At 40.3% G+C, this 14,921-nt stretch overlaps 1 protein-coding gene across 1 annotated transcript in view; it reads left to right on the top strand.

The window, feature by feature from the left end:
- SPAG16 (sperm associated antigen 16) overlaps positions 1-14,921 on the top strand; it is a 372,211-nt gene that overhangs the window by 195,955 nt on the left and 161,335 nt on the right. Inside the window, exon 12 of the mRNA XM_005486882.4 lies at positions 935-1,120. Within this exon, the coding sequence (XP_005486939.2) occupies positions 935-1,120 (186 nt within the window). The remainder of the gene's footprint in view (positions 1-934; positions 1,121-14,921) is intronic.

Genomic DNA, 14,921 nt, shown 5'->3' with positions numbered 1-14,921 from the left:
ACCCCAAAATCTACTTTTCTACCCTGTGATAACTTCAGTATTATTGCACTTAAACTATTGTGGCTTGCTGATCTTCATATAAAGTTGGTAATTTGCTCCACAGGTCGTAATCAAACCCACAGGTGTTTTGGGCTCTGTATCTCGGAGTTTAATTGTTAATTGCAGCCCCGAGACACGTGAAAAGTCTCTGTTTCGCCCCACGCGTCCAAAGAATGAGTCGGAGCTCTTCAGTCTTCGGTCTCAGAGTTGTTTATTGTATCTTATCTATAAAAATTTTTCTCCTGTCCAGCCAAGGTCCACTCAGCAGGACAGCCAGCGGCACTCTGCCTGCCCCCAGGGCAGTGTTATCTCTTTATACTACAAACTATGTATAACATGTTTACAATCACTTTCCAGTACCTATCACCCATGTTAGACAGTGAGCTTCTATTCTAAACCAATCTAAAAGTGCCAGCAGCAGAAATGGAAGTAGAGAAGAAGGAGGAGAAAGGCTGGACATGCCCAGATGCCTTGATCTTGCCTCCTGAACCCCCATACCAAAACCCCCAAAATGTACTTTTTCACCTCGTGATAACTTCACTATTATTCTACCTAAACTATCGTGGCTTGCTGATCTCCATCTAAGGTTGGTAATTTGCTCCACAGGTCGTAATCAAACCCACAGGTGTTTTGGGCTCTGTGCCAGGGCTTCTGAGCCTCCTGGTAGGGGTCCTGGCTGTCCTGGGTTCCCACATGTGGCCACTTCATCCATAGCATGTCAGAAAACCATGCACAGTAAAAATACGAACATTTCCAAAGACCATTTTTGTTCATATGTATTTAAGGTAAAATCAGCAATTGCAACTTAACCTGTCTTTCCAAACAGAGCTAAATTATTTTGCTTGACCATTTCTCATCTGTCTCCTGGCTCAGACGTCTTTTTTTCCTCTGGCAGTGGCACCCAGCTGGTGACATCGAGCGGTGACACCACGGTGCGGCTCTGGGACCTGTCGCGGAGCGGCTGCACCCTGACCCTGCGGGGCCATTCCCGCGCCGTGCGCGGCTGCACCTGGCACTCCTGCGGGGACTTCGTGGCCTCTGCCTCTGCCGACTGCACCAGCAAGATCTGGGATGTGAACAGGTACGGGGGCTCTGTGCTCGCTAATTGATCCCTTCATTAGCCAGGGGTGTGGTTTAGCTCCCCATCGATGGGTGGAGTTCACTCAGGGAGCAGAGGGAATCCAAGGTACTGCTGGAAACATCAGCCTCTAGCCTGATTCAGTCTCCTAGATAGAGGGAGCTAGGAAGGACTTAAATTACATCGTGCCAAAAAGGAAATATTTGCTTTTACACGCTTTCACTTGGCATCCGTTATTCTTCGCTGCTGGGGATTTTTTTAAGGGAACAGCTTAGTGGAACTTGGATGTGTAATTTGAATAAGTAACTGCATAAAACTCTCAGTAAGTTTTGTATGTGCTGTTTCAACCTCATAAGTACACAACACACTCTAAGGTTAGCCAAGTGGAAATTTATTTTAGTCATTATCTCTTTTTCAGCAAGGTGACTCTTGATTAATAAATCAACATATACCTTCTTTATTATCCAGGCAAATGCATTTTTATGAAGGTGCTTTTAAAATATCAGTGTATTTGTGCTTACCAATTAATTATTAGTTCCTTAACTCTCTCCAGTTGTCTTCAGTTTTGATTAACTTACCCCTTAAAGAAATGGGATGGATTTATCTCTTTCCAAACTATCTCTCTATAAACTAGACTCCTGAATTACTGTACTGTGCTAGGTCTGATCATTAACAGCTGAATGCCATCAGTCCGCAAAGTTTCCAATCCTATAGGCCTTTTCCCTGGTTCTTTGTTATCCTGTCCTAATGGATTTTTCCATTTCCTATTGGTCTTTTACTTCCTTTGCATTTGAATGAGGTAAAATACCCCTTCATGATTGTTGGCCAATGCAGGGGAAGAGGCTTCACTGAAAAAGCAAGAAAAAATTTCTTCTTCTGTTCCTTTTTCCTAAATCCCTCCCAGTCTTCTGCAGCTGCAGTGAGCTCTTATTGGAGATTTTTCAAACTGTTGCAATTCATCCAGATTCCATTGAGAGTTAATTAAAACTCTGTCAGTATCGGATTTCCAGTCTTGCTTTCAAACCATGACTTGAAGTAACATTAAATGATATTAAAAATATTGTTTTCAAAATGGGATAACTACCCATCCTTTCATGAATTATTCCAAATTATTTTGGAAAAAAATCCCAACTAGTTAAGGTTTGGCAAAGTTCAAGCCAGCTGAGAGGTGGCTTTTATAACATAAATGGTCAGCCAGTCCTGAGAACAGGTGATGTTCCACCACTGCTGTCAGTAATAAGCATTAATGGTCAGTGTTTTCCTTAGAAATGGAAAGAGCAAAAATCTAATGTATTGTCACCTCTTTTCTTAACCTGTTGTATATTTCTAATGGTTTGATCATCCTTTATGGCATATTCATGACCTTTAAAATAATACTAACAATAGCTTTAATTTTATGTCAGAATGGGTTTGAATTTGCATAGACAAAGGTTTTGTTTAGACAGTTGAAAATGCTTTCTCTACTGAGGAAGCTTTTGTAGTCAGAGGAATCAAAGCAAACCTTCACCACCAGCCCATGGTGCCTCCCACTCACCCTCATCACCACCTCCCATTTCTGCCTCCAGTCTATCTGAGCTGTGCTTTGCCTGGGAAAATAAGAGAGTAACATCTCAGCCATGATGTGGAAAGGCTCACTATCTGTGCAGAATCACTGAAACACCAAAAATAATGCAAAATCTCAGTGCCTACAAGCAGCAGGAAGTGGTATAAGGATGTGACATAGTCTGATTAAAAAAAGGTGTATTCAGAGTATGAAAAAACAAAGCCCCCGTGGGAGTCCTCACGGGTGGGTTTTTGGTGTGTTCCCAGTAAAAGCCATTTGCTGGGTGCTGTTGCATTGCCTCAGTGCAAAACCAGGTGAGTTCTGCTGGTCGGCTCAGGTGAGTTTGTAGAGCTGTGTGTAGTGTAGGCACTTAATATGAAATGAGGGCTGTGCAGAAATGACACATTTTGGAAGAGCTTCTCTACAAGGGGTTTGATGACAATGTGGCTTTTTCAGGCTTAAGCCATCCTGGTTCTGCAGAACACTGAGCTGCAGATAGGCCTTATGCCCATGTTGGCCCATTCAAGTGAAAAATCAGCCTGTGCAGGATGTATAGCAAGATTTGGAAATTGGGTAAGGCTCTGGACAGATTAATGAGCTGATGGTTTCCATTGCATTGTTAAATTGCTGCTGTTAGATTTGGAGCTGCTCTACAGAAGAGCCTGCAGTGAGTTTGGGCTCGGCAGTGCTGCTTGCTGAGCTAACTGGCTGAATGTGCAGCATTAATCCCAGCTGTCCCAGGGTGTCCCCTGGAATGTGCCACGAGCCTGGAGCTCTCTGGTGTGAGCACAGCCAGCTGGGCTGGCCACCACAGCAATGTGTGCCCTCCTTCAGCCTCCCTGGCAGCCTGGGGAGGGACAAGGAGCAGGCCTTCCATGGTTTATGATGCTTGGAATGTTACTTGTCTCCCCATCCCCACACAACAGGTGCTCATCCAGGTGCCATCATCAGCATTCTCTCTGTCCAGATGAGGCCTCAGGTTTTGGCTTTTCTATTTTTCACATTCTGTGCTGCTCTAGTGTGTAAGTCTGAGCTTCATATTAGGGGATGGTGAGCTCTCTTCACAGAGCAGGGAGACAAAACAATTCCTTCTCTAGCTGGGGACCAAGGACAAATGATCCAAATCTCAGGCCCAAGAGCACAAACAATGGTGGAAGGAAGAGAGAAAAACAAGAAGGACAAGACTTCATAATCTAAAGCTGTAACTGGACAATTAACTGCAATATACAAATGGACCAGAACCTATAAAAATTGAGACCCTGTGACCAGTTGTCCATTTTGTGACCATTTTGGTTCATCTTGGGTGTAGTCCTGGCTGGGCTCTTGTACTGCCCAAGTTGTGCCCATTGAGGCCTTTTAATAAATCCCTGCTTTATTCTTTAACTCTGTCTGGCCTCTGCTCTAGGCCAGCCTTGACAAGGCATCACAGGTGCCACAAGCTCTGAGCAGGGGACAGAGCCCAAGAAAACATTCTTGTGGGAGGATAATGATCAGTGATCACAGTTAATCTGGTGGTTTTATTCTTTCCACTAACAAGGAATTAAGATTTTATAAATGAGAGCTGTCTTTCTTCCTTAATATTACATATTTGGATGGATGCCTGCTTTCAAATTGAATGGGCCTGGAAAGCAGCAGATTGTAGGGGAAGAAAAGCAAGAAGGATGTCAGAGTTATCACTGGCACCTCTCTGAAAGAGGTATATTTTTTAAAAATGCTACAAATAAAAATACATCTATTTCTGTAGTGGGTGACAGTTGTTTTTCATTTCCTGAGTTTCAAAAAAGCCACTTTTATACATTAGGTACATGCTTTTCTATAAGTGTTGCTTTTGGAAAATATACAGCATTCTCTGTAGTTGCAAACTTGGTGTAAGAGCTGGAGAGGCTATTTGCTATCTTTTAGCACTGAAATCTAAGGTGCAACTTGCACAATCATCAAAGCCCTTATTGGAGTCCAAAGAATTCAAGGTGCAACATCTCTTGAATAGGAAAGGTTGCCAGCAGTTTTAATAAATTACAATTTAATAAATTATAATTCTTTGCCAACGATGAGAAAGTTCTGCCTGCTAAATATTTGAACCTTATTTTCTTGGAATGTGAAATTACTGCTGGGGTTTTTGTTTGTTTGGGGGTTTTTATTATTCACAAATGTTTTTTTGTCTGTATAATGAAAGTTTCAATCATATATCAAGCCACAAATGACATTCCTACCAGAAGGATAATGTGAGGTAGCTTTGTAGTAAACTGTGTTCTAGACAACTTACGTGCTTTCTATTTAAAGATACAAGCTGAGTTTAAGAAATAAAACAAAAAGCAAAGAAATAAAAATCCAAGCCCCTTCCTTTTTCTCTGGAAACACAGACACAGGCTGAGACACAGCCATGATCTGAGTTACTGAAGGACTCAAGGGAGTTTGAGTTCTGCTGCTGGAACTTCCTGATGCTTTCTGCTGGGATAATTGGTTGCTTTTAAAGAGAATTAAAAAGAAAATGTTGTAACATTGGGATGGGGAGTGCAGGGAAGAAAGGTAACTTGTGTGCCTGCCATGGCTAGAAAAAATGAAACCAAAACAAAACAGGGACATATCTGCTACCTTGAAAATTATCCCCACTTCTTAAAGATTATGGAAATAGGAAGTTGGAGAAAAAAGGGAGAGGTTTCTCATTTGTGGCCAGGATTTTATGCAGCAGCATAGCTCAGGTTGAAAATATGCAGCCAGTTATGTTCTAGCACAGCAGCCAGCTCCAGGGGTGTTTTCTCAGACCATAAATTCAGCACTGTCAAAGTCATTTTGGCAGGATTAATTTCAATTATCCAGTGGTAAATATCATCAGAGATTTACAGCCTGATCTGTGATATGCAAATCAAGCTGAGCATCGTATATCTCATGTAAACACAGGCGGTTGTTTAGCTTTGCAAACATATGCTCCACACCGAATGTTAAATGCAAACATTGTTATTTATGCTTTGAGCTTGAGAAATGGTTTGCAGCAGTCAGAACAGCTAGAATTGGTTTTCTCCAGTTGATCCATTCTGCACTCATTAGACCAGTTCTCCATTTTTCTCTACTTCCATTCAAGCTATGTGGAATTAGGCCAGCAAGAAATGCAATTGTGCTGTCCTGCAGCAGAGCCCAGGGTGAGGAAGTGTTTGTGAATTGGAGCCATTTCTGGTTCCTTAATCCATCACTCATTTGTTTTCCTTTTCCATTAACCTGGCAATTTTTGTCTACTCATGGAAATTTCTCCCATAATCAAATTTTATTTTAGAATTTTAAAATGTGTGTTTACCTGAGTCTTTAGTAATTTCTATCCATTGGTGCATTTGTTCAGATGCAGGTGTTAGAAGTGACTAATAGTGATTATTGTTGATTCTCCTGTAAAACCTCCAGGATAGCATCCTGTTACTGAGGTGTTAATATTTCTTTTACTTATTTCCAGACATACAAAAAAAGTTGTTGACACTTTTTGCTTCTCTGCAACAAGACTGGACATTCTCACTTCTTTGCCCAAGTGTCAGATATATCTGACATTAATTACTAGTTTATATAATTCTAATTTTGCTCTAATGCCCCTATTAAAATTATCTCCTGTTGTGATTTCTCTCCCCTTGGTAACTGCTGTTTATAGTTTTGTTTCTTTTCATGAGAAGCATTTAATTTTGGAAAATTTAGGGTTAGTATTTAAAGAAATGAAGCAGGGATGGAATTTGTTTAATTAGAAGCCCCTTGTCAGCTACAGTTTTCTTGGAATGATACCATGATATGATATGATGCAGTGATGGCACTGCCTGTGTTTTATTAATACACATCTTGAGTGTACTGTGCAAGACATGGTTAAGTTGATTTTATACGGCTGCTACACTTTGGGGTGGGTTTTTTATCTAGTTTCACTAAAGTAATGATTTAATGTAGCTGGAGTAGCCAAGTGGACTGGTCACACTCTCTGCTTTGTGCTATCAGAGCCCAGGGTTTAGCCTGGCTTCTCCTGCCATCCTTGACATTCACATTCTGTTTCTTTTTCTTCCTTTTCCCTTAAGCAATGGACAGCTTTGAAATGCATTATTTACTCACAGATTTGTAGGGGTTTTTTCACTACACCAAATGCATCCATATCAGGATCCTGAAAAATCACCTCAGAAGGAAACCCAAGATTTCCTAGTTTCAAAATGGAGCTGTATTTTCACTTTTTGAATCAGGGTGAGTGTGTGTAGCCAGTCCTTGTCCAGATACCCCATTTGAGGTGTCTGAGTGGCTGCTCAGTGGGACACAAGCCACAGGCTCTTCTGGCCACATCCCACATTTAATTGATTCCAGTAAGAGTGGAGCTAATCTATTTTCAGAGAAGACAAATGTCCTCCAGGAAATTAGAAGGCAGGTAGAAGAACTCAGAGGAAATGTGGAAGGACCATTTTTGGGTAGTTTGTAATGTCTCTCCTGACAGCACGGCAGGAAGTGCTTGCCATTTTGATAAAGGAGAATTCTCTTTGGAATCCTCCAAGGAGCACTGGAGAGACAAGCTGCTATTAATCCTTCAAATCAAATCCAAGCCTATGCCCAAGCCTCCAAATTTATAATTATGCTACAATTCCATAACACATTTTTCAGGATCGGGAATGTCTAAAATTTCGTTGATATAATTCCCAGAGAGCCAATTGTAAAAAATCAATTTGAAAATGCGAATTATCAAGGAAAAGATTATATTCAAAGCAGAGCTATTCAGTTAAGGGGAAGATATTGCTAAATCTTCATAATACTGGATAAGATGAAGCTTGAAGTACAAAACTTTACAGGAAGTGTAGCTTGAACTCAATGTTGTAAACTTAAATCACATAGGGAATTTAGTATGAGGCAACATGCATCAACAATGAGAAATGTTTATTATGGTCACATATTTGCAGGTCCCAAAGGCCAGAAAAATCTTAGCTGATGCCCATGGAATGCCTGAGCTGGGCAAGCCACACCATTATTTACATCTGGTGAATAAACAAAGAGGTGAAGGGCTTTACTCAAGGCCAGCAACTGAAGCCATCATCAAACCCCTGCCTTTCCGTTCCTTGGGGATGATAAAAATATGTCAAGATTAGTTGTCTTCAAATCTTCCTACTGGGTGGGAAGGAAGAAAATCAGTATTGGATTTTCAGTAATAATATAGATCCATGAGAGATAGATGTTTATGTGATTATTAATTACTCTGTAAAACATGACAGGAGTTGTGTAACTTCTGCTGGAATATTTGTAGTGGTGACTGCTGGCTACTGGTCTAGATAAATCCATTTTCTCTCTGGCTTTTACTGGAACCATCTGTGGCAATTTAGCCTGTGCATAGGAGGCATATTTGAAGATCTTAGCAGTTAAAGTGATAATTTTTCTTTTTAATTCAGAATATCTTGACTTTTTTCCCTAAAGCATTAAACACACAGAAATGTAAGTGCTTTGCGTTCTGATTTCTGCTACTGGTCTTGAGCTGCACAGGACCATTTTTGATTAATGGAGGGGGAAAACAATCAGGTTACTACTTTATTTTTTTAAAAAACTTAAGCTGAAAATAGAGCTGGTTTCTAAAATGTCTGAGTTCTGCAGAGATTTCTGAGTAGGCCTACCTGAACTCTGCCATAGTTAGCTACACAGTATTTATTTTATGAAGAGATAGATGAGAAAGTTGCACTTGATTTACATTAAAGGATGTATAATTTTCTGATCTGAGAAGTTTCCTTGCTTCTGTTGTTTCAGCATTCAGTATGGCTTGGGAAAAACATACTAGGTGCAGCTGTTAGGGTTTTTTTATGTTCTAGTTCTCCTCCTTCAGGCCAGATTTCCTGAATTATGGGTAGGTGGCTGAGAGGCTCCTGTTGGACAGCAGGAAGCTTTATTTGAGCTGGTGAGGAAATGTGCTCCTCTGGAAGTTGAACACCTTTTGCTTGGTGTCCCTCATTTGTCCAAACACCTCCTCAATTCCCTGCAAGCTACTTCAGGAGCAGGAGGAATGAGGGAGGTAAAACTGAGGCTTCCTTCCACCAAATCCTAACCAGAGCAACTGGCAGGTCAAAAAGCTGAGTCTGCTGGGACTGTGTGCACTGGAGGAAGCTCAGGCACTGTTTTTTTTCTCTCTTTGTCCTATTTGCAAGTGTGCAGGTATTACAGCCTGCAAAATGTTAGTCAGATCTTGACAGGGTGTTTCCACTGTCCTAGATTCAGAACTGAAATGCAGAGGATCAGCACTGCAGGCACTCAGCACAACTGAAGTCAGATTATGGTTTTCCACTCCACATCCAGGCTCATTATCCAGATGTTTTCTTTCTCCCTCACGTTACAGTCACTCATTACTGGCAGGCTTTTCTTTACCTAAGCTCTTTTCCTAGAAATACTGACTTATAGTATCTCCACCAAACCAGAAATTAATTGTACCAACAGAGTCATTCACAGAGCAGTGAAAAGTGTCAGATATTATTACAGAGCTCAGGGAAGACAACAGCTCATTAAAATTATGTGTCTCCATCATCACTCCCACGTGCTGTCAGTACCAGTTAGTGCAAATAATACACACACAGTCTGTGCTCCACATCAAGTGAGCTACAGCACCCAAAATCCCCGTGTGCTGTAGCACAGGTAATTGTAGGTTATTTCTCTTCTTGTCTCCCAGTGAACTAAAAAAGAGCAGGAATACATCTTACTATTCATAAGCAACAATACTCTGACAGAAATATCCACATATCCACCTGAATGTGAGCTATTTTGAGCTGATCATGTCTCCTGGTTTGAAATCAGATGCATTGGTCATTTGATTTCAAAGTGAAAGTCTGCTGTAGTGGGTGCCTTAATGCATGTAAATTCCTCTTGTAATTTTCTGAGTTCTTGTCCTCTGGCTCCAGGCAGTCTTCAGACATATCTGTGTGTGATGCTTTTGGGTTTTATTTTTCTTCCTTTTTATTGTTTCCTTTTAAGGGTTCAGATGTTACACAAGATTATTTTCTCTCCCAAGTGGTGGAACTCTAGTTGTGCATCCTATTAGAGCAAACTCTATTCATCTTTGATTAGCCTCAGCTGGAAAATGAACACAAGTTGCATCTTAGTCCTTTAACAATTAATTCTTGCATACAAAAAAAGTTCCCTGGGTTTTTAATTGATGTTGGAAGACACTGAATTGTGTTTGTACATCCTTAAAATATGAATAAATACTGTTCCCAGCCCAATAGTGATTTATTTTCTCTGTGGCAGTTTTCAAAAAGTTGGGGCTCATTTCTGTCCTCACCCCTTACACTTCCCTAAGTTGTCGGACCTCATGCAAGTAACACAGCTTCTCTGGTGTGGGTTATTCTTTGAGACAGATCTCCAAATCCTCAAGCAGGCTGAGAGCTGTAAGGTCTGTTCCCACATGATCCAAGTGGTTAAGCCTGTGAATTCAGCAGACATGACCCCTCTGACACTTCCCAGGAAAATAAGGAGGGATTTTGCCTTGGTGGAGGTGAAGATCACGATGAAGCAAATAAAAATGTTGGCAGTTTCCCTTCTGCACTTGAATATTTGTAGGTTTTCTGATGTGAATTGAGACACATCATCACACAAAAATCTTGTTCTAGGCTGACCAATATCTTTCCCAGCTAGAAATCAATTCACCATCTGCAAAACAATTTTTATGCATCTATTTACTGAACTCAGAGCCTGCAAAGGCATGTGTCTGTGGGAAACCTATTAAATATGTATTGGAATTATCCACTTGATGCAAACCCAATGAATTTCTTTATATTTTAGTGTCTCTTTCAAGCATATTTCTGTCACCAACACAAACATTCTAGATAATGGAATCTTAATATGGAGACTGCAGTAAAATGTCAACAAAATTTGTGAATTATTTAATGCAGAGCAGACGGTCACAGAGTGTTTCTGTGGCATAAAGGGCACAGGAGTTTGCTGCACACTGGGAACACAGCTGTACTCACACTCATATCCCTGCTCTGAAATTCAAAGAAAAAAGTAAAAATACTGTGTGTGATCTTCTGCTCCTTTAAAAGCCCCTTTTAGATTTTATTTTTTTATTTAATATCAGGGTTTGTTTCATAGTTATACAGATCTTAGCTGACTTTGGAAGGCTAAGATTGAAATGAGGGTTTGGGAACACTGAGATACAAGGTGTGAAGTTAGCAGCTGGCACTGTGGGCTGATGAAAACCTAATTCTAAGTGTGTCAGCCTTCTAAGTGATCCATATCAGGTTATCACTCATGGCTTGACAGTACTTAGATTACATATTCAGTTGTAAACTGAGCTTTGCTGTGTGCAGCTGGAGGTTTCAGTAGGGACTTGCAAAGGTCTCTCTTTCCCTGGAGAACAGTGGAGACTCTTCTCATCCAGTGACACTTATTTTGTGTGCACACTGGGATTAGACAGGTGTAATATATATGTTATAATATAAATATATTGATGGAAAATCATGCTGTGAACAGGGAAAGTTGGACAAAAAGGAAAGTAAACCAAACTGTTCACATCTAGCTAAGGAGGAGACAAAATCACTCATATTTTGTGCTTGCGTTTCAAGTTAATATTTTCCTTCCTCCAGCTATTGGCAAAGAGAAATCCAGCCCTTTTCTTCCTTTTTGGGGAGTGGTAGGAGGTATCCCTGGGAATTCAGCTCTTCCCATTCTGTTCAGGAACTAAACAAACATTCCTGCACCTGTAGCTTCAGTGGGTGGACCAGGCTCTTTATTCTTCACTCCAGCAGATGCCCATTAGAGAGCTTCCAATGGCACTGGTTTTGTTGTGGCTCCATGCCTAAGAGCACAGCAAATCCATTATTCATAATCCCTTCCCAAGTTCACAAAGCCATTGGATAGTGCTGCATAACTCCTTAAAGCTGCCACCCACTCAAATCCATTTTATTTGGACAAATAAAGAAACTCTACACTGAAGAAAACCAATTTGAAAGCACACTGAAATTCATTTTCCTCACTTAAGTATTGAAGTGCTTATATCTATTGCATCTCAGCCTTGTTGTACTGTTTTCAAAAAGAATTTGCTTGTTTAATACGTCTAAAGAAGTTTCAGTAAATTTAAAATGTGGAGGAAAATAAACTAACATCGACAAGAGTCACAGTGTCACAGTGCTTTTTATGTACATGGGTCGGGATTGAAGACATAAAAGAAAGATATTAAAAATAAATTTTAAAATACTAACTTAATAAAAAGTAGTGAAATTAAATTATGACATGCCAGTACTGCTTTGTCTGTCCTATATAGAATTTCATCACTCTAAGCTAGACCAGCAAATGGATCCTGAGGTAAAATAATGGCAAAGCTTTGGTTTGTTTAAGAGGTTTTTGGGGGTGCAGGGAGTTTGCTGGACTCAGGTTTGTTTGGTTTTTTTTGAGAGCTAAAAGCTGATTTGAATCAGTTTTATGGCAACTGTGTGGACCTAGCTAAGTTCTCTAGATTTATTCTGCTGGCATCCTGTATAGCTCTTGTTTCAGTTTTTCCCTTTTGTTGGTAGTTTTCCAACAGTGGTGGCTTTTTTGAAGAAAGGCAAGAATTTTGTGCTAGTGCAGACCTGGGTCACCCATTGTGCAATTTAATGCAGCAAACAGAAGGGAGCCACTTGTTCTCCTCATCAGCTGCTCCCTGATTCTGGTGACAGCACAGAACAAGTTCTAAACAAGTTCACAGAACAAGTTCTCCCTCAGCAGCTGCCTCACCCCAACCCTTCATTTTTAATTCACCCAGAGTTGGAGCTTTCAAAGAGCCCAGGGGGTTAAATGAAAATATGTTGGTGTGACCACATTGTCTCGTGGGAAAATCCTATTATTTGGGCACCCAACAGCTGCAGGAATCTCAGACTCTGCACTGCCCAGGCAGCTTGGAAATCTCATCCAAAATATGTAAATTTATAGGGAGCATGACATGGTAGAGCTTAGTGGGATGAACATAGCTTTGGTGAGGTATTTTGGGCTTTAGTGTCACAAGAGTGACATTTTTTAAAAGTGTGCTGTTATCCACTGTTACAGACTTAAACTCTTGTTAAAAACAATTCTTTCCTACATTGCCTGCGAGTTTTCAGAAGCAATAGATCAGATTAGCCTCACAAAGAAAATGTGTGTTCCAGCATAATGTAGTAAGTTTATCTGGTCTTCTGGTGAAAATATATTTCAAATTTTGTTTCTCCTTGTCATATTTGTTATTTTCTATGTTATGTCTCACCAGTCTATAGTTGTGCATGTAATGCCATATTCTTTATTTATTAACATGATCGTGTAGAAGAATGAAATAAATGATGACAAGGAAGAGAATGAAAAAAATAACAAATTGTTCAGGATGGTTGGAATGCACCATAAAGGGGATCTTAATGTGGAGTGCAGATGGCTCATCTTCTCCACAATATTTTATTTGAACAGCAAAAGCCTAAATCTGCAAAATAACCTGTTCAAATAGTTCTCACATAAGCTTTAATATAAGGACACAAAAAATGAAATCACTTGACAGTGAATGATCCATCAAAACATGTGTGCTGTTGTCTTTCAAAAGCAAGGAGGGATTGAGACATCTGCATTTACTTGTTCAGGGTTAGCCTGAAAAGGCAGTAGTTTTAGAGGTAAAGTCCTTGTAATAAAAGGAAAAAAGAAGACACAGATAATAAGATGATGACAGCTTCATATGGAGTGTGGGGCAGGCCATGAGCTCAGCACTGATGTCAGCTGATGTGGTAATTGAGGAGAGCCCGCTGTCCCAGGGGAGAGGCTTTGCTTGCTCAGTGGCAGAATTGCTGAGCAGCAAACACGCTGCTTGTCCTGCCCTGCTTAAATGGGTTACAGCTATTTCATTATTACTGAGCCTGGGCTGATCTGATTAGCTCAGACCCCTGAGCCTGGAGGGGGAAGGAGATAATTGTTTCATGAAACAAGGCTCTGCGTTTCAATAAGTGATTTCTGATGCTCCTGTCTTCACCTGTCCAACAAAATAATCCCCTGAAGAAACTTGATTTGCAAAAAGTGCTGAGCAAGGGTCAGAGTCAAAAAATAATCTAAGAATTACCATGTTCCTTTTTGAACCTGAGTGTACCTTGCTCCTGGACTGAGGTTTGGGATTCTGGTGGCTTGTTTTTTGTATGTTGCAACGGAGACACGGGCATTTCCAAAGAGGAGTTTGTGTTCTAGTTCCTGACTGAAGGATTGAAACAGCATTTTATTCCATCACTGTGAAATACAAGAGCTGACCCTGAGGGGAACCGCTGCAGATCATGTTGGTGCTGGGAGCACCGAGCTGCACAAAGCTTTTCCTTTGGCTGATGGAATTGATTTTCTGCATGCAGACAGACTTGATGGAAAAGTTAGATGCCATAGCCACAAATGGATGGTTTGGTACGTGGGTGTTGATTTTCCAGAGACACAGGAAAGAGCTAAACCTGGATTTTGAAATGTAGAAGTGTGTGCTCCTGCATGGTGCTCAGAGCAGGTACCAATATGGGACCAAATCCCACAGCTGTGTTACAGATGATCTGGGAATGCCCAGAATGTTCCCATTAGTGTTAACAAAGGTGTCATTTCTGACTGGCAGCTGGGGTGAGAATTGCTAATTAAACCAGGATTACTTTAGATCATTCCCTGGTGTTAGGCACATTTTCAAGCAAGACCTTGTAATTGACTTGGTCTGTTTTGACCAAGCTGATGAAAAGGGCACTTAAAATCTACATTTTGGATATAAAAGCTTCAATCATCTTCTGTCCCATGACTTCCAAAGTCATTTTTGTTGACTTAACTCTAACCTTGGGGAAGTACAGTCCTTCTCAAATGAAACATAATCCAAATTTGAAACTTACAAAAATTCATCTCACTTCTGAAAAATTTGGATTGTAAGTAACAGGCTTCTGTTCAAACTAAAATTGCAGAAATAAGTTACCAAAATTTATTTGGAGCCCAATTTCAGTAAAGTGAGCTTGTGCAACAGCTGTTGCCATGAGCTCAAACGTGCCCTGTGCTGCCAATGATCAAATGTTGAGCAGTGAGATTTTAAAGATACCTTTATGAGCTTCAGCCAAGCCTAGATAGCAAAAGGGTCTGAAGAATATATTACAATCTTACAGAAAGACCATAGACTATTTCTTAAGTAGAGATTTCAAGTCCTTCAGTCTTATTATTTTATCTTTCCTTTACAAAAAATAGAGCTTCACAGCAAAACCCCTTCATCTAGAATCAGAAAATAATACAAATAATAATACTTCTCGTAGAACACTTCATTTGTTCAAAGAAAAGCAAGACATTAAGAGACTAAATCTTCAGTGT

This window comes from Zonotrichia albicollis, chromosome 10 (assembly GCF_047830755.1).
Source record: "Zonotrichia albicollis isolate bZonAlb1 chromosome 10, bZonAlb1.hap1, whole genome shotgun sequence".
In the NCBI taxonomy this organism is placed as follows: Eukaryota; Metazoa; Chordata; class Aves; order Passeriformes; family Passerellidae; genus Zonotrichia; species Zonotrichia albicollis.
Note: the sequence above shows the minus strand (reverse complement) of the source record. Positions and strands in the feature narration are given on the sequence as shown.